This window comes from Theileria orientalis, chromosome 3 (assembly GCF_000740895.1).
Source record: "Theileria orientalis strain Shintoku DNA, chromosome 3, complete genome".
Lineage (NCBI taxonomy): Eukaryota > Apicomplexa > Aconoidasida > Piroplasmida > Theileriidae > Theileria > Theileria orientalis.
The window spans coordinates 526,209-546,417 of NC_025262.1; the positions used below are offsets into that span (position 1 = coordinate 526,209).

The window sequence follows — 20,209 nt, forward strand, 5'->3', positions numbered from 1 at the left end:
ATAATAATAAATTACTTTGTGTTGATTCACACAAAATAATATTTGTTATATTTTAATATATATTAAATAATAGTATGGATTCCACAATTATATTTTCATATATATAAATTGTATATATTTTGAGTAACGTATATATAATTAAATTATATAAATGAAATATATGTATTTTCATTACATTAGTATTATGTTTATTTCAATAAATATGACTAATATAAAATTATTAGTATAGTAATTGCAATGTTGTTTTACACCCCCCATTAGTAATGCGTTATTATTGGTTATCTGTTAACTGCCGTTCTATTTAACCAAATTTAAATCAAACGAAATCATTTGGTATGTCATCTGTGGTTGTTAAAATGATGATTAGACCTTCACTTAGACTCTTTTCTAAATCATTGTCATTGACAAGAGTATCATCAAGAGGATTCTTTACTAATAAGCTCAATATTAGCAAAGCTTTTTCTTTCGGTAAACAGTTCTCAACCTCTGTTGCATCCGAATCTAGTAAACTTCTACAAGTAGTTCAAGGAGAGATTCATCATGAAACATCGAACTATGAAGCGCCAAACTTAGTTAAGGACTACTTATCTAAATCAGGTAACTTGAACATAAATCAATATACATTGCACTTACTCATATAAATATATTGAATTAATTAGCCATTATAAGCATAATAGGTTTACGAAGTATTCATACACATATAAATCATCGTTATATTCACTTAATTTTAATTCAGGCTGGAAATTCGTCGAGAAGGACGGGGATGTTAACATGACTCTGGAGAAGAAAGTTGGAGGTAAAGTTTAAAAAAAGCACAATCACGCTTAGACCTCACCGTCACAGTCGACTTTCAACTGGTGTCGCCATTCGAGGCAGAAGGGGACGGAGAAACCCAGGCCGAAATGACAGACTTCTCAGTTACCGTGGAGAATCCAGCAGGCCAGGGCGTGACGTTCTTCTGTAGCACACTGCAGAACGACGAGAAGTTCCGCTACATAATTTGTAACGTGAGAATGTACTCAGACCTGGACGCGAAGAACTCAGTGTCAAGCTACAACGGACCGGAGTTTGAGGACCTGGATGACACACTACAAAGCAGCTTCGATGAATGGCTGGCGAGCCTGGGTGTGGATTCGGAGCTCTGCGACTTCATAGACGCCTGCAGCATTGACAAGGAGCAGAGAGAGTACATGGTGTGGCTTAAGGGACTGGAGAAATTCCTGTCATCGAAATAAGAAAGCACATTTCGTTTGACCGATATTAAATTTTGATAACCTTGGAATCCTTATTTATACCGCAATAATATAATAGAATCTATATTATATTAGCAGCGACTTATTGTGGTCGTAGTTAATGATTAATTAGTTATATAAGTGAAGAATCTGTATAGAATATTAAGGAAATAAACAATTTTGTAAATTGAAAAATAATTGGAATTAAAGGACTTGATTAAACGAGGCCCCAGTGATGTGTGCAGTTAGTTGTTGTATTTCCTTCATATAAACGAAAGTCACGCTAATTGTTAATCATGAAATAAGATGATTGTTTGTTTGAACGAAAAGATTAATTTGTACAATAAAACGAAATGGATAACTCAACCATTTTGTTTGATTCTTGTAAAATCATTATTAATAAGTTACGGTTATATCTATCCAAAAAAAACCGTACGAATAAAAGATTTGATTGGTTTAGATGTAAAACATTGTTTGTAGAACTCGAACAATTGGATGAATGTAGAAATATACAATATAGTTACATTACTTTAATATACTCGGATTCCTTTTATGATGAGTATCAATTTGCGAATATTTTCAACTGCCTATTTACATGGGCGGTTAAAAAATATGATACTTCATATTCCTGTAAAATAAATATATCATTGCTCCTTTTAGTTTCCTGTTTGCTTAATTACAAACTATGCCACGTGGCATTCGATTTTGTACCTGATATCGCATTGAATTTAACTATAGAGATTCTGGAGTCGTTTTCAGATGATAACGACTACGTGGTTGAGATTATATTGCTCGCACATAGGCTTAGAAATGACTTCAGGATCGGTAGATTATGCACAAAGTTCCTTCGTGAACTGAAACATCGCAAGAATGTTAGCAGAAAGATCAACGACTTGATAACGCTTCATAAGACGACTCCCGTAGACCTGCTCATAGAGAGGCTGAGAATATTGTCAAATTTGTCAGATGTGTAAGTTTTAATAGGTGAATATAGGCGTACATTGATTAACACGTTCACACTAAATGTTTAGGTTGGCGTTGAACGATATTGGTAATCTGATAACATATTCAAAACTGCACAAGCTGGGCACTCCAAGCTTTGAGGAGCCGGCATGGTTCTTAGAATTAAAGGCTACTGAGCAGTTTAGAGAACTGTGCGAGTTGAGCGAGTCGATGCTGAACAACGAGAAGACTAAGCTGAAGGTCCCAGGATACTGTATGTCGACGTCTTTCAGAAGGATCAAGATGAACAGAAGGTCGGCGCCGAACCTGATACAAACGCACAACCACGTTTCATACCTCAGGGAAAGGACCTCTAGGAGGAAGTGGCTCGGAGGAGCCATGGACGACTATCATCCGGGGCCCGTGGAGGAAGGGTACGTGGTCTTGGACTTCTCGGAGCAGGTGATAGCAAACCTGCTCTTCAGCATCGATGTGAGCATGGCAGTGATGGTGTGCGGCGAGTGTAAAAACTATTACCTGAGGCTGCTGGCGAGAAGGCTCGGGATCGACCCGAGCAAAGTGAACAACGTGTACACGGACGAGACGACGGACGTGAAGTCGCTGGTGGGAAACTGGGTCTCGAGAGAAAAGCTCGGAGAGTTCACGTTCAGCTACGGAGTGCTGGCGAGGGCGATGAAGGAAGGGCGCTGGCTAATATTCGACTCGTACATCTCGGACACGATCTACTCGTTCCTGGTCGACGTGTGCAGTAGCGGCCGCTTGAACGTGCCAGAGTTGAATGAGAAGATATACGCGCACGAAAACTTTCAGGTGTTCATAATACCCTACAGCAACAATACGAAGATTAATGAGTTGATGAGGCAGCTGGTAAAAGGACAACTGAGCATAGGGACGAGAAACACGGTCACCAGCGGAACGGATTACCTGTTCGGAGGGATGTTTAATAACGACGAAGTGCCGCTAGTTAACATTCCAAGTCCGACCAGCAGTGATGTGCTGAAGATATGCGAGACTTTGTACCCGAATGAAAACATCAAGGAGCTCGTGGTTAGCATATACAGCTTTGAGACGACGCACGGAGAGTACCTGAAGGTAACGATCAGCAAGATGGTGAGGCTGTTCAACAGGATATACACGTACCTGACGGTTGCAGAAAGAGGAAGATTAACAAGGCACAAGACGTACATGGGAGACGAAATAAAAATGCTGTTACTCTACGAATTCTACAACGTATTCGTTTGCGGGATCGAAGTAAAGGAGGTTAGGGTGGACATAATGACGAAAATGGCGCACATGTTTGGAGTGATAATACACTCACTGGAGGAAGTATTGGACTCGTTCAGATTGATAGAGCCGATACTGGAAAGCATCATATGTAATGCGACAGCAACAGAACTGAATGAGCGCCACGGGAGGATAACCCGTGTGCACATATCAAACAGTGTCGATGGTGAATCAGGCGAAGAGGCGGAGTTGGCGAATGCTCTCTCTGAAGATGAACTGATGCTGGAAAAGAAGGTATACCAAACGATAAGTCAGTACAACGGCCACAACGCTGACATCCTGAAGATGATATACATGAGCTTCGTAAGGAAGGAGCCAGTGCTGCTGGTGGGAGAGACGGGAACGGGAAAGACGGCATTGGTGCAGAAGTTCGCGGAGATCACGGGAAACACGCTTAAGGTGTTCGTGTTTAGCGAAAACTCAGATTCGACAGATCTGATAGGCTCATACTACCCAGTGGAAGAAGGTGAAGAGTGTGTAGATGATGTTTTTGGAGTTGATGTCGTTGATAATGGTGTTGGAGTTGATGTCGATGCAGCAAATGGCATGGGCGGTGAGAGTAGGCCGGCAGCAAAGAAGGGGATCAGGTTTAAATTCTGTGAGGGAATACTGCTGGAATGTATAAGAAATGGGTACTGGCTCCTCCTGGACGAGATTAATCTGGCACAGCAGGACCTGCTGTACAAGCTTTATTCACTCGTACACCACGTGTATGAAATGAACAATCGGAGATGGAGAGGAGCAGATAATGCGGATCACAATGGCACGAGAGGCAGTGATTCTGTCAATACCAGTTGTAACAGCAATGGCAAAAGCAATGTGAATAACAATACCATTAAAATTAACAACGGTGGAAACAGAAACGGTGGAAACGATGAAAAACACTGCGGAAAGATGGAATTTTATGAATACATGGACAAGGAGGTGCCAGTACATAAGAACTTTAGACTCTTCTCGTGCATGAACCCAGCAGTAATAAGGAAGAACGAAGGATATAAGGTGAATACGGGGAAGAAGGAGCTCCCAGAAACGTTTTCGAAGGTGTTCACTACGATATACGTGGATCCAATAAGCACGTATGATGCGCTCTTTAACGTGGCGACCTGTTACACGAGGAATTTGACCAGAAACGTAAACTTGCGAGAACTATGTTTGTTCTATTTGAAAATCACTGAGTTGGTGGACAGGTGTGAGATAGAAGACGGGTCGCTGAAGTTGCCGAACTTCACACTGAGGAACTTCGTGAGGAGCGTGCAGTACATAGTAAACCTGGCGACGAGAGAGTTCAGGCCGATCACAGACGTAAATAAGCTGATGTACGACAGCATAAGAGCAAATTTCTTGTCAACACTGGGAACGAGTTCAGTGCAGAAGGCACTAGAAGTACTACCGCCGATTATATCTGAGTATTCGAAGGAAGATTATAGAATCAGTGGAAATGCAGGAAGGAAATCTAACAGTGCAGTTGCAAGTTGTGTCTTGAGTGGAAAGAACATGGCGAATTTAGGCAAAAACAGAGAAGAGAACGGTATGGAAGGACAAGGGGAAGCCTTTTACGAATGCAGTGAGTGTAAAAAGTATATTAAAATATACGGGTACTGGGTAAAGTTAGGAGCATCAAATGGCGTATCAACAAGCATCGGAGGGCTGATAAACAGAGAACGTGAAGTTGAGAATATTTCCTCAGATGACTACGTGCTGTGCAAAAACAACCTGGGATACATGATTAAACTGGTGAGGATACTGAGCGGGTCGAGAGTGCCGATACTGTTGCAAGGGCCGACGGCGGCAGGGAAGACGTCGCTGGTGAAGTACCTGTGCAAGCTGACGAATCACACGTGCGTGAGGATAAACAACCACGAACACACGGACATCACGGAGTACATAGGGCAGCATCACTTCCAAGGTAAGGCGTAAAGTAAAATAAGGTGACACGCACGTTTAGGAGGAAGGATGGTCTTTGAGTACGGAACGCTGGTGGTGGCAATGAAGTACGGATACTGGGTGATACTGGACGAGCTGAACCTGGCGTCCTCAGAGATACTGGAGTGTAAGTGGTTTGAATATGATCGAAGTAGATAGTTGCAATGATGATGGTTACATATTGTCGTAACAAATTAGTGCTATTAGTTGTAAAAATTAGTGCTATTAGTTGTAAAAATTAGTGCTATTAATTGTATGAAATAGTTGCTATATGTGTTAAAAATTATTGCTATTAATTGTAACAAATTAAAAAATACATTAGCTAGTTGTTTTCTAACACATTAATATTTTTAAAATACACAGGTTTAAATCGCATATTGGATGATAACAGAGAAATATACATAAGTGAAACGAATGAAACGATCAAGTGCCACGAAGATTTCATGATTTTCGCAACGCAGAACCCGTCGGACTCGATATACGGAGGAAGGAAGCAGCTGTCAAGGTCGTTCACGAACAGGTTCATACAGCTCTTCTTCGACGAGATATCAAACGAGGACCTGAAGACGATATTGCACAAACGGTGCCAAATACCGCTGACAAAGTCGGAGATAGTAGTCAGCCTGTACCAAAAGATAAGGAGCGTGACTATCAACTCGATACTGTTTCAGAAGAACCAGATTTTGATCACGACAAGAGACCTGATAAAGCTGGCGAATCGGATAAGAGACCAGTACTCGAAGGAACAAATGCTGGTCCACTACTATTCACTTATTGCCGAGAAGCTGTACAACGACAAGGAAAAGGAGTCGATACTGAGTATACTCAACGAGTACTTTTACGCAAGTAAGGAGAGTAGATCAGATGGTGAAGCAGCTAGAACGAGTAGCAACGCGGTGTTAAATGAGTCAAGAGCATCAGGAACGTCGGCGGGGTCAGAGGAAAAAGCACTGGAGCAGAGTAGAGAAAAGAGAAGAAAGCTGAGCCAGAAGTACACAATCTGCGATGTGGAGCAGGAGTACGTGGAGCTGCTGAGGCGAGGCAACGGGACGTTCGACGTGGAAGACCTGAAGAGGTTCTTCGTGGCCAACGACTATTACTGGATAGAAGGATACACAGACAGGATCGTGTACTTGATAATGACGGCGCTCGCAAACAGGGAGAACGTGCTGCTGGTGGGAGAGACGGGGATAGGAAAGACGACGATCGTGCAGCTGCTGGCGAAGTTCCTGAGCGTCAAGCTGAACATATTCAACTGCAACCAGAACACGGAGGCCTCGGACTTCATAGGCTCAATATGTCCAACAACAGAAACGAGAGTCAGAAACAGCACTGCTAGCGGCACAATCATCGTTGCTAATGGCACTGCTACAAGCACAGACGATAATGGTAGTGCTCCAACCATAGGTGATACGGGAAGTCGTGCAAGAAACAGTGCGTGTAATGTGAAGACGCTTGAAGGAAAGCGAGACTGTTTTAAGAAGGATAAGGCTGATTGCGAAGTGGAGGGTGAAGCGAAGAGTGCGGATGAGTTGTTCAAGTGGGTCGACGGGCCCCTGATCAACAGCATGGTCAGAGGAGAGTGGTTCCTGCTGGATGAAATTTCGCTGACCGAGGACTCAGTGCTGGAAAAGATTAACTCGGTGCTGGAGTTTGAATCGTACATAGTGCTGAATCAGACGTTTTCGACGAAGAAAAAGGACAGTGATAAGTCAGAAGGAAGTATACTCAGCACTGGCAACAGCACGATGGACCACGATGGCAGTGCAAATGAGCAGATAAGATGCGTGTATAGCCACAAGGACTTCAGGCTTTTCGGCGCAATGAACCCGGGAAACGACTATGGAAAGAAGGAGTTGTCGCCATCGCTCTCGAATAGATTTACGCAAATATACGTGCCGCCAATACCAATAACTGACCTGAGGATCCTAACGAACATCATCAAGTACCACAACGATAACAGAGTTATTGAAGACTGGTTTGTTAACTCGACGAAGGAGATCATAGAGAGGCTAATGGCAAGGAACGGGAACGGTGAAAACTACATAACGATAAGGAATCTTATCATGTGGTCAAACTACTATTTCAGAACGCTGGATGCGGAAAAGAGCGACAAGGGGTTTGTCAAGGATATTATGAGTAATGGCACTATTGTATACGGAAAAGGAAATGGTAAAACTGCTACTGGTCGTCGGAATAGCAAAGCCAAACCGAAAGACAATATTAAAAATGAAAAGGCCAATCCAGATAGCATTAACAAGAACACAAAAGGAAGTCGAGGGCGTCCTAAACGCGTAGACAAGATTGATGATATGAAATATAAGCTGAAGATATACATGGAAGGGTTGCAGATATCAATACTGAACTCATATAAGGAAAAGCCAATAGACGAGAAGCAAATATATGAAATAGTAGGAAAATACGCCGAGTTGAGTGACCAGCGTGATGAGAAACAGCCTGAGACAGTGGAAAGTAAAATTGAAAGTGTGCTGTTGAAGTCGTATTATAGTTTGAATTACATCTCAGTGTTGCTGGAAGGGAACCCGGGAGTTGGAAAGACGTACGGAGTGTATAAACTGGCAGAAAGGTTGAAAAGGAAACTGATAAGAGTAAACCTGAACGAATACACAGATATGTCGGATCTGCTGGGAACGTACGTGCCAGTTTATAACATAAAGGAAACACCAGGTAGTGTTAGCTACGAGGATTGGAAGAAGATGCATCTGAAAAATAGTAAATCAGGAATAAATAATAACAGTGTGTGGAAAGGAAAGGGTGCTTCTAGCAGTAATGGATTAATAATGGATAGCGTCGATGATGAGGATTTTGTCGCCAATAATGAGTCAGAAGCTGAGGGCAATGGCAAGTGTGGAAACAGGATGGACATAGATGATGACGCAGATAGCTACTACAAGCAATTTTGCGAAGAAATCATTAACAATAGCGGATACAGGTCTCATTATAACATCGAAGGTAGAACGGGTTGTACAGAGGAATCTGAAGATGAGGAAGACGGCAACGATTGCATCGACGGTTATAATTACAACCAACATGGAAGTGGTTACAGCAATGAAGGCAATAGGTTTAACGATCAGACGCGTTATAGCAACGGTGATCTTGAAGAAAGAGACGCCATTGTACAGGGAAAAAAGGGGAATTCTGAAAGTGAAGTTAATATTGGTGCTAAGAAGGGATTCAAATGGGTAAATGGGCCATTGCTGGAATGTATGATCAACGGATACTGGCTGCTCCTGGATGAGCTGAACCTGGCGTCCTCAGAGATATTGGAGGGACTGAACAGCGTGTTGGATCACAGAAGAGACCTGTATATACCGCAGCTCAACATGAGTCTGAAGTGCCACGAGGACTTCAGAATATTCGCAACGCAGAACACAGTGACGGCAACAAATTACAGGAAGCACATGCCGAGGTCGTTTCTTAACAGGTTCATAAGGCTGTCAGTGCCGGATTTGACGTACAAGGACTACCAAGGAATCCTGGCGAGGATGTTTCCAGAGCACGTGGGACTGATAGGCAAATACGTTAATTTTATAATGATGACGAGCTCAAAGACCGCGCCGACGAGATTTGGACAAGGTCAGCCTAGGGCAAGTGGGTTGTGGAACCTGAGAGACCTGATTAACATATTTAAGCTGATAGGGCATTATGGTGAACTCAGAGCAATAGAAGTTATCGTGTTGAACAGGCTGGCACACTTTGCGAACAGAACGACCAGTTATCAGGGAAAGATAGTGACTTTGGTGCACGGCTACGTAAAGCACACTCTGGGCCACGATGTCGATAACGCATACCCAGCACATTTCTACTCGCACATTTCAAATGACAATGACGATGACGCGGAAATGGTGAACGAAAAGAATGGAAGCATTAATGGTTTTAACATTGCAAGTATAAGTAATAGGGGCCACATGAGAACAAGGAAAATCCTAATGACTAATATTGGCAGAAGTAGTAGAAATGGGAATGTAGCTAGTAGGAACATCAACAAGGCTTATATGAGGACCTATAACAGCTTCATTGCCAATATGGCTCCGACCGGTTTGAAGAATAGTGAAAAGGCTAACGCCAGCGAGAAAGAGAGTCCAAAGGAGAGGAAAAGGTGCAGAAAATATATGAATAGGATATACGACAATGAAATGGGAGGCTTGACGTACCTGGTGTACTTGGACTACCTGCAGATATACAACGACCTGCTGTCCCTGCACCAGTTCAAACTGCCGATTCTGATCATTTACAACAGCAGTCACCTGAATTATGCATCGAACGTGGTGAAGTCGTTCCACAGACTGGTGCAAGCGAAGGCGCCGAACACGTGTTGTAGAAAGGGCAGGCTGAAAAGCGTGAAACTGTACAACAACAGCGACATTAACGACCTCCTGGGATCGTATGAGCAGGTAAACGAGAAGTATGCGTACAACTGCGTGTGTGAGCTGTATGAAAAATTGACTACAATCGCAACCGTACACTATACGGACCTTTATCATCAGTTTATAATGTCAGAATACAGTAAAGAGTGGGCTAATACTAGTTCGAACGTTGGTACCCATGACCATAGCAATATTGAAACGGAAAATAAGACAAGGAACAACTTTGGCACTGTCAGTAACGTCAAGGACGACAATAGTGGTAACAGTATGGCCATTGACCACGAGTATGTGGAACGCATTAAGAGATTTGCACGCTATATGGACCGTAAAGTATCAGGAGTAAGGAATGAGAAGGATTACATGGTCCGCAATATCGTGGAGGAGATACAGAGAAACATTGCCGAGTACAGGCTTGCAGAAGACAGAGCGTTGAGTGGATCAGATGGTGGAGACGAGGGAAACATAGCTTTCAAGTGGATAGACAGTGACATAATAAGGGCAATAGAATCGGGAGATTGGGTGCTGATAAACGACATTCACCTGGTGTCATCGTCGTTGATGGACAGGCTTAATTCGCTTCTCGAGCCGACAAGTAAGCTGCTCATCTATTTATAACTGAAAACTGCCATATAGTAACGATTATTTTATATTAAGTATGCTATAATGATTATTTAATATGCTATGTGCATTGCAGATAGTATTTATCATTATGCGGATAATTTAATACCAATAGCTATAACAATAACTATAAAAACTATATAGCAATATTAGCCATAACAACTATATAGCAATATTAACCATAACAACTATATAACAATATTAGCCATAACAACTATATAACAATATTAACCATAACAACTATATAGCAATATCGCTAATAAATTAACGCAAATTTAGGGGATATGAATGTTAATGAGTGTGGATACAATAGAAACATAAAAGTGAACGAGGACTTTAGAATATTCTTTACGGTACAGGAGGAGCATATAGATAGGCTCACAGACTCGTTTCTAAACAGATGCATTCAGATCAACCTGAACACAGTGAAGGTGTTGAACACGACGAAGTCGTTGCTGTTGTCGTCAATATATGACCCGTTCATTAGTGAAAATAGGGAGTTGTTTACGGGACAGTTGAGGTGTGTGCAGATGTACGAGTTTTATAACGCACTCAACATAGTGAGGAATGTGGTCAAGGACGGCATGTTCTTCGAAAAGTCATTGACCGAGTTGATTTTCATATGTCTGGTCTTCGTGTTCATGAAGAACATGTATCAAGTTAAGAAGATGCTGCTGGTGTATTTTGTAAGGTACTACGAGAACGTGGGAAAGCTGAAGGAGGCATTTAACTCAGCATGGAGTTTGTACGCAGTCTTGAATTCATATGAAGATAACACAATCAGAGGAATCGGAGTCAAATTGATTGAATATTTGATGGTCAGATGCCACCCACTAAAAGCGTTTGTTGTTAATTATGACGAAGAGCCGAGTATTGGAATCTTGAGTGATTATGGACCGTCGAGTATTAATGTTGGCGAAGAGACGTACAGTAGTGCTAGCAGTAGCAGCGAGTGTGGTTGCAGTGATAATAGTTGCAGCAATAGCAGTTTCAGTGATAATGGTTGCAATAATAACAATAACGAAGCTACGCCTAACAGCGTTGATAATGGTGACGAGAGTGATAAAATGTCCCTAGACAGTAGCAACGATAACCTTGAGGCATCTACCACTAATGTTGAGAACGTCGCTGACGGAGTTAACGATGCGGTTAATCCCAGAAAGAAAAGAAACAAAAGAATTGGTCATTCAACAATAGTGAATAACGAAGACGCAAAGACCACTAGCAATGTCAGTAGAGGAAACGAAAATGGTGGCATCAAGGGTAGCAGAAGCAACGTCGCTGAATATGTATACCAGTCGAGTAAAAAAAGGATTAAAAACAAACATGATGTCAGCCTAACGAATAAACACTACTTGCTGCTGAGGGAGTTCATAGAAAAGGTGCTGTCAAAAAAAATAAGCATCGATGAACAGATGATGGTTAATGACGTGGAATTGACGAAGCTGTACGAAGAATATTACCCAGACTCGATATACGGACAGGTGTGGCACCTGCAGAAGGGAATACGTCATAAGAAGGACCGCAGGCACTACAGTTTGTTTGCGCTCAAAGAAAACATGGCCACGAGGGTTCTGTACCACGTGTACTCACAAGAGAAAAAAGTGACCGTGAAAATCCTGAAGCTGTTCATGGTATTGCTGAGTACGAATGAGGAGTTGGAAGAAATAATAGGGGAAAACATGGACCTGGTGCTGAAGAGGGACGAAGAATTAGTTAACACGTTGCACTTTCTGGATTTCGTAACAAAAAATATCGGCGAGGGCCAGAAGGTTGCGAGTGCAAACCAAGGAGAAGACGGGAACGCTGAAAACACGGCACAAGGAATTAGCATAGGAAAGATATACATAATAAACAAGTCGCTGAGTAAGTATAAGTACGTGTTAGACTTCGATGTAAAGGAAAAGTTCAGCATTATAAAGAAGTTTGACATGGCAACAGGAGTAAAGCCGTTGGACGTGGGTCTGGAGCGTAGGAGCCGGGAAGTAGTGATTCAAGAAAAGGAGGAGTTGATACTGGAAAAGTTCGTGCTGAAGAGAGTGATGTTCCTGATAAACAGACTGTTCCATGACCATTTCGTGGAATCGGAGCCGAATGTGCATATAATGGAGTATTTTGGCGAGTTGAACGGAGTAATAGAAGTGCTTAACCCTGGGATGAGTCAGCATTTCACAACAACAGTGAGAAGAATAGCAGCCACGGTAAAAAGGTTCTACGAAACCAGTGAAATGAGGCTCCTCTTTGAAGTATTGTGCGAAGTATACGTGCTGTACAACCACTACCACCACGATAACGCAGGGAATGGAGAAAGGGAGGAAATGGTGTCGTACCTGCGCCACATGTTGTTCCCAGAATCGACGCTGAATCCAGTGCACAAGAACGAAGAAGAGCAGATAAACCATGAAACGTACATGATCAGAGGACACTGCAATGGCGTGAACGCTAAAAAGGTAGACGATGAGTGGGAGCTGGTGTATCACCTGATGAACGTGGATAAAGGCAGTAGTCTCAGTAGCCTCGTAGAGAACGTTAATAGGATGAAGCTGATAGAGTACCTGAACAGGTTCTCGCACGCGCTGTGCTACTACACGTTCCTGTTCATGCAGCTGCTCTACAACGCGCCGTACATAAAGCATCACCTGTTTCAGCTGGGACTGAAGGTTGACCTCGAGGGTTTCATCAGGTGCCTGTACAGGAAGATCATGGGCGTGCAGGAGTCGAGTGAGAGCGTGAACAAGACGGCAGTGTCGATAGCGACGATCACGCTCTTCCTGAGGAACAACCCGAAGAAGGGAGACGTGAAGCTGACGACGCTGGTCTACAACATCATGCTTATCCTGATTAAGATACACGAGGTGTGCAGCACCACGAACGACAAGCTGCAGAGCGCAATGCTGCTGAAGCTACACGACAACATGGTGCACTTCAGCCTCCTCATCGTCCCGCACGTGAGCGAGTTCCTGAGGAAGCTGGAGTCGTACCACAGGAACAGGTTCATGGAGTACGAAAAGCAGCAGATGCGAGAGCTGTACCTGGCACTCAACATCCTCGACTCGCTCTCAATGGGATACGCGCTGAACAACAAGTACCTGTACGACTACGTGGAGAGGCTCTACGAAAACAAGGACTCGGTGCCTCTGAGCAAAATAGAACGCGTGAACGACGACGACCTTGACATTGTGGTCGACTTTATAGTGGAATACGACAAGTTTAAGGCGGGATACCTGAAGCTGCAGAACCCATTCAACTACCACGCGACGAAGGAAACGGCCGACGAGGCGGAAATGGCCGGATTGATATGCGGAAACAAGAAGAGGGTGCTCGAGGCGATAAGGAACTTCATATCGCACGTGGCGACGAAGTACGCAGCCATAAAGGAGGTGATTCAGCACCCGATCATGGTACTGCACTCAATGCTCTTCCACTACCACCTGACGGAGGTCATTCGCGCATCTGACCCTAAGGAGGACCACATGAGGTGGGAAAACTACATCAGCCTCAACAACACGCTCAACAAGTTTAACCCGGTGCTGAAGACGCAGTTTGTAAGTCACAGGAACGACGGCGCAGAGTTTTCGCACATGATTCAGCTGTACCTGTTCTGTCTGGCCCACAACAAGCGCAACTACTTTGTACCCACGACCCTGGCCTCCGATAAGCAGAAGAAGCTCATCCTGATGCTCCTGCTCATGCACATTAAGAGAAGTGACGCTGAAAGGAGTGTCAGTGGCAAAGACAGGATAGAATACAAGTTGAACAGGCTGCAGAGGGAGGTGCTATCGTTGATATCAGAGGAAGAAGTGGCGTCGGAGCCGAATGCCGGGGACGACGAGTCTCAACAGTATTTTTTGTTCGACAGTGAGCAGATAGCTAAGTCGCTATTGAAAGCTAATGGAACGAGTTGCGTCAAGGACTTTGAGTTACACAGGCTGTATGTGCTGGTAAGTTTAATATAGACTTTTATAGTTACGGTTATATATCTGTGTAAATATGTGTGTAAATATGTGTGTAGATATATTAGGTACATGTTTATTTATGGTTATATACACGATATAAGAGTATGTGGAGCAAATAAGCGAATAATTTATTATATAATATAGATGCTCTACAAACAAATTTTTAGGTCTGCGCCTACTCGCTGTTATCGTTGAACGTGTACACCGATTTTAACTACTATGACATCATGCAGACAACGTTCTACTACCACTTTCTGCAGTCCCACAACTTTGACCATTTAGTATTGCACTCGAAGGACACACTTAACACGAACGACGGGGTTTATGAATTTGACTCGCGTTTGGGTAGGAGAATAAACGAGGGAAAGCTCCTGTTGAGTGTCACGAAGGCACTGAATTCACTCAACTATAAAATCACTGAAATGTTATCAATATACGGAAACGATCCGATCCTGACGGACATTCAAGCATTTGTAAGTGGATATATACCATCTGTTGCATCACTAGTAGTTATTGATAGGCGATTTCTAATCAATAGCTTAAGTATGGTAATATGTGTGTTATGTTATGCTATAAGCATATGATGTGCAGATAATGACTGTGACCAATTTTAACCTGAAGAACCTGACGGAAAGGTCCAATATCGCAAATATGCTCATGAACCTGGCGTCGAAGCTGAATCACCTGGCATCGATATCGACCAGTGACTTTGCATTGATGATCAGAACGCACGAAACTAAGGTGAAGGAATTAGTGGAAAGCTATAAAACGATGAGGATGGAAGACGTCAAAGAGTTCAATGAAGTTATTCTGGAGAATCATAAGTTGCTGCAGTTCGACCTGGTTTTTCGACAAGTGCTGACGATCCTGATGAGTTATTTGGAAGCCATCGATAGTAATACGGGCGATCACATGTCTCCAGAGTTATACGCATCAATAAACGAAATTAAGAATAGCTTGATAAACTACCTGTTTCAAGGAGGCATCGTTGGGATACTGGTGATGAAGCCAGTATTCAGTACCATTCTCATAACCTTACCAGTGAGTTAAGAATATGGATTAGATATTGGTCATTTAATATAGCGTACAATTGTTATTTGCATTGGACTGATGGTTGTAGAATGTGGACATCGATAAATTTAGTACTAATAAGATAATGTAGGATTGCAATAAGGCACGGCTTTTGTCGGAACTGTTTGAGTACATCTTGTTTTTCTTCAAAGGATATGAAGGTGTGGTAAAAGAGTACGTTGAAGAGTTGAATAGAAGTTATGAGGAGGCACTTAAGGCGTATGTAAAGTTAAAGTAAGTTTATTAATGATGCGTTAATGATAACACGTAAATAGGGAAGTTAACTGTAAGAAGGCAATAAATAGTTACAAGGAGGGCTTGAACATTAGGTTCATGAGCCTCTATACCTCAAGGGTACTGGTGAATAGCGCACAGCCGATGGTTTATAATGAATTAAAAACGGATATGTTAACGATGCTTAAAAGGAACTACGAGTACATATTGAATAATTCAAATGTGAGTTTAGATGATAGAAAAAAGTTTGTAGGAAATGACGCTGCAACAGTACAGTAGGATCATGAACTCAGTATTTCAACAGCTGGAGCTGTTAGAATCGGAGATTAAGGTGGAATTTGATATTCCAATAGCAAAAGTAGGTTCAGAGTTAAGTAAATGCATTGGCACATTGTCTATCATGGTTGCATGAGTGGCAGTTACCATATACACACATTAATCATTTTGTAGCATCGAACGGAAGATGGGATTGCATACCATAGGTTCATTGAATTTGACTCGATTAAGTCAACCGATGAGGTTTATGAAGACCCCTTCGTTGAATATAACACGTACATGGAGCAGTCACTAGGTTATTTGTTCAGATCGTTCAATACGCTGCACGATGTTGGCTACATTGTGTCAGGAAGAGTAACGAACGAGAACTATAACGTAGACCTGTTTGCTAAGATAATCAACGAGAGGGCGTTGAACCAAATGTATAAAACCATGAACATGATACTGGAATCGGCAGTAATGAACTACAATAAGTTCAACGCCGACAAGTTTGACCTGCTCGTAAAGTCGTGTCCGAACCATAGAACGATCGTGGAAAACAAGTTCGCCAGCATGCTCGTGACTGTGAATGAACTGATAGTGACAATTAAGCAATACCTGAGTTGCACTAACTACTCGTTCTACCTAGAAGAAAATGAAGTAAACAATGGAAGCATAGGCGTGCCAAAGGTAGAAGCGAAGAGAGAGTTGCACAGCATATGCGTCCAAATAGAAAGGCGCGTGAAGAGTAGCATGGAGTATTCAGCATTCATGAGCACAAATAAGAGGGAGATGCACAGGAAGAAGATGGTGGTTACGACGAAACTTGCGGATGATCTGATGGAATACATTGACGTGTTGGAGAGAGAGGTGTACAAAATGGTTAACAACATACAAATAACGAATATAAAGAAGTTGATAAAGATTCTGAGGAGTGAGCTATTGTTACTAGTATCAAGAGGGGATGACGGAGCCCAAAATAAGGCTATTGTTAACACCAACAATTCTAATAAGGCTATTGTTAACACAAACAATTCTAATAAGGCTATTGTTAACACCAACAATTCTAATAAGGCTATTGTTAACACCAGCAACTTAAATAGCGTTAAAGTTAACACCAACAATTCTAATAAGGCTATTGTTAACACCAACAATTCTAATAAGGCTATTGTTAACACCAGCAACTTAAATAGCGTTAAAGTTAACACCAGCAACTTAAATAGAAGTTATGTTAACAGTGGTGATGCGACGGAGAATGCACAGGCCTGGAAACTCGATGCGTCAAGTGTGAAGGTCGGAAACTTTACACTCATGGAGTTGTGCATTTTTGCATACTACCTGAGTAAGCTATGCGAACTGTTCCTACACATAACTCCGAAAGTGAAGGAAGAACTCGGAGAAGGAAAGGAATATAAAGCAGGAACAGGGCTTGATGAAGGAATAGGAATAAAGAACATATCGAGTGAAGTAAAAGAAGATGATTTGAACATGGAGGACGTGACAAGAAAGGATGAAACTAAGCAAGAAGAGGATAGGGAAGATGAAATGAATCTGGATGAAGAAGATAACATTAATGTCGATTTCGATGAACAAGGAGAAAACCTGGAAATGGAAAAGGTGAACGAGGAAGAGTTGGCAGGAAAAGATGAAGATGAATTGGAAAAAATGGAGGATGATTACAGCAATCAAAAGGACGAGGACGATGAAAATAAGAATAACGAAGAACAATTGGAAACAGAGGAAGTTAAAGTGGGAGATGAAGTGGACTCGGAAAATATAAACATAGAACGTGAGTATAAAGAGTCAGCAGAGTCAAATGAAGAATTGGATGGCTACAAGGAAGACGCATGTGAAGATGATATTGAAGGCAACGATGGCACTAATGAAGAAAAGGTGGAAGAAAAGGACAGTAAAGATTACAATACTGATGGTGATAAGGTAGATGGTGATCAGGACGATAACAATCTGGATGACGAAGATACGCCAAGCAAAGAAGAATCGGCAATTAACGAAGATAAGAGTAAAGAACAATCTGAGAACGAGGGTGAAGACGAAGATAAGGACAAAGAACAATTGGACAATGCGGGTGAAGATGCAGACAGCAAAGAACAAGAATTGAAAGAGGAGAAGAGTGGAGAATTGCAGAGTGAATCGACAACGACGTATAATCAAGAAGCATATGGAGTTCAGAACAAGGGGTAAGCATGACAGTGTGTTTAATGAAATTCATGACTATTATTATTATTGTTATTCCAGTGTAATTGCTATGACTAACGGTGACTAACGGTGATTTAGGTATGATACTATCGTCAGTGACCTTCAACAGATCAACATCAGAAGCGCGCTATCAGCGTCATCATACAGCAATGAACAGTCGAGAGTGCAGTCGACAAGGATTGAAAATATACAAAAACAAGAAGTTGACGAGCAGGAGGCCCATGGAGATGAAAAGGAAAGGGCCGATGCAGTGAACACGAGTAAACTTATAAGGCAGGATGGCTTGAACACACCATCAGACAACTCGCAACTGTTTGAGTACTTTAACTCGAAGGTCAACGACACAGCAGTTCTAGGATTAGGGTAGGCAACGTCATTAGATAAGTAGATAAGAGCAGGCTGAGTAAAGCCGTTTATATATGCACTGGTGGCAATATAATGCAATACGTTTTAGAAAAATTAATAAGCGACCATATGATGACATCGAGAGACTGGAAAAGGAAAGTGGAATGGAAGTGGATGATGAAGAGGAAGGTTGTGACGATAAGATTGATGAATTGGAAGGAGATAGAAATAAAATGGAACTAATTCAAGATAGTGAAAATGGTATAGTGAAGATGGATGTTGACACGGATCACGGGATTGACGTGAAGGAGGAGCAGGACAGAATACACGTCAACAGCGATTTGCTGTTCACGAACGCAGTAGAAAACGTAGAAGCCATAGAGTATCTTGTAAAGCAGGACGGCGAAGTTGAGAGGTCCTTGAATCTGGAGCAGCTGGCAGATAGGAACAGTCTGATCCAGTTGTCAAACAACCTGCTGTCTCAACTGAGGTATGTTACAGCATCGCACCCATATAACCAGTGTTATTAGTAGTAGTGGTAGTGGTAGTTGTTATTGGTTTTTATGTAGTACCATTTGTATCAATAGAACTAGTGACACCGAGATTAATAGTACAAGTAACACAAAGATTAACAGTAGTACCAATATTAGCATTAATATTACTAATAAAAACGTTTAGGATCATATTGGAGTACAACTACGTCAACAGTCTCAAGGGATACTATAAGCACGGGAAGAGAATAAGCATAAAGAAGCTGATGATATTCATAGCAACCAACTACCAGAGGGATAAAATATGGCTTAAGAGACTTAAGCCACAGAAGAGAGACTACTTTATCCAAATCGCAATAGATAACACGAAAAGCATGAGCGCAATAGCGAAGATATCAATACAGACAATCGTAGTAATATACGAGGTAGGAATGGCGTATTTCAGCAACTTAATGTGCTTTAGGCTATCCACAAGTTGAACATTGGAACACTAAACGTAATTAAGTTTGGAGCGTAAGTTGATTAGTATATTAAATTCTGTAAACGTATCGCATCTAAAGAGATATCATTTTTTATCTATTGAGGAAATAGGCATTGTAGTTACTAAAGTTGATAGTTGACCTACAACTGTGTAAGATAAGTCACCGGCTAATATTAATGCAGATACACGCCCGAAGTCATACTGAATAACATTAACACAGCTCATAATGACAATTGGATGCTCAGGTTGAGTTTCGACGAGGAAAGCAAGTTCTCCTATGAAACGGGGCTCATTCAGCTCTTCCAGTTTATACTGGCGCAGCCGCATTTCATAGCGTCCAAGAACAAAATACTGATCATCATTTCCGACGGTAAATTTAACAAAAACAAGGTCAGGAAGTACCTGATTAACATCATTAACCACAACGTTGTGCCGTTGCTGGTGGTCCTGGACCCTCAAAACAGTATAACGAACATGAAGCACATAATCAACACAGGTAACGAAGTTTAACTAGTGACTAGGATTGCGTTTGACCACACACACCCGTTAGATATTTATCAAATACGGTTTTTGTAATGTTTTTGCACAAATTAACCTTGTTTGCAGATGGAAGGCTGGTAATTGAAAATTACTTGGACAACTTCCCCTTTCCGTACTACTCGATCATAAGTAACATTAACAATCTACCGAACATTCTCTCAGACCTACTAAGGTAAGTTACGAGTAAAATTACTTTGTTTTTCTCACGATT

At 41.9% G+C, this 20,209-nt stretch overlaps 2 protein-coding genes across 2 annotated transcripts; both read left to right on the forward strand.

The window, feature by feature from the left end:
* Positions 1–335: 335 nt before the first annotated feature.
* Positions 336–1,235, forward strand: TOT_030000236 (uncharacterized protein; the record flags this gene model as incomplete). The annotated part of the gene is made up of 3 exons (XM_009692981.1): positions 336–597; positions 737–796; positions 829–1,235. 3 exons carry the CDS (start codon positions 336–338, stop codon positions 1,233–1,235), a joined length of 729 nt encoding a protein of 242 aa, XP_009691276.1.
* Positions 1,236–1,585: 350 nt separating this feature from the next.
* Positions 1,586–20,174, forward strand: TOT_030000237 (uncharacterized protein; the record flags this gene model as incomplete). Its single annotated transcript, XM_009692982.1, has 31 exons — positions 1,586–2,202; positions 2,264–3,570; positions 3,691–3,952; positions 4,043–4,262; positions 4,374–4,955; positions 5,049–5,385; positions 5,425–5,529; positions 5,766–6,721; positions 6,923–7,083; positions 7,126–7,525; positions 7,733–8,065; positions 8,555–9,097; positions 9,482–10,049; positions 10,233–10,382; positions 10,688–11,249; positions 11,745–12,815; positions 12,912–13,206; positions 13,255–14,040; positions 14,532–14,873; positions 14,956–15,405; positions 15,527–15,669; positions 15,711–15,891; positions 15,923–16,027; positions 16,120–17,217; positions 17,332–18,122; positions 18,220–18,504; positions 18,596–18,976; positions 19,165–19,402; positions 19,441–19,490; positions 19,641–19,954; positions 20,065–20,174. The coding sequence occupies 31 exons, from the start codon at positions 1,586–1,588 to the stop codon at positions 20,172–20,174; spliced, it is 13,743 nt and encodes a 4,580-aa protein (XP_009691277.1).
* Positions 20,175–20,209: the final 35 nt, after the last annotated feature.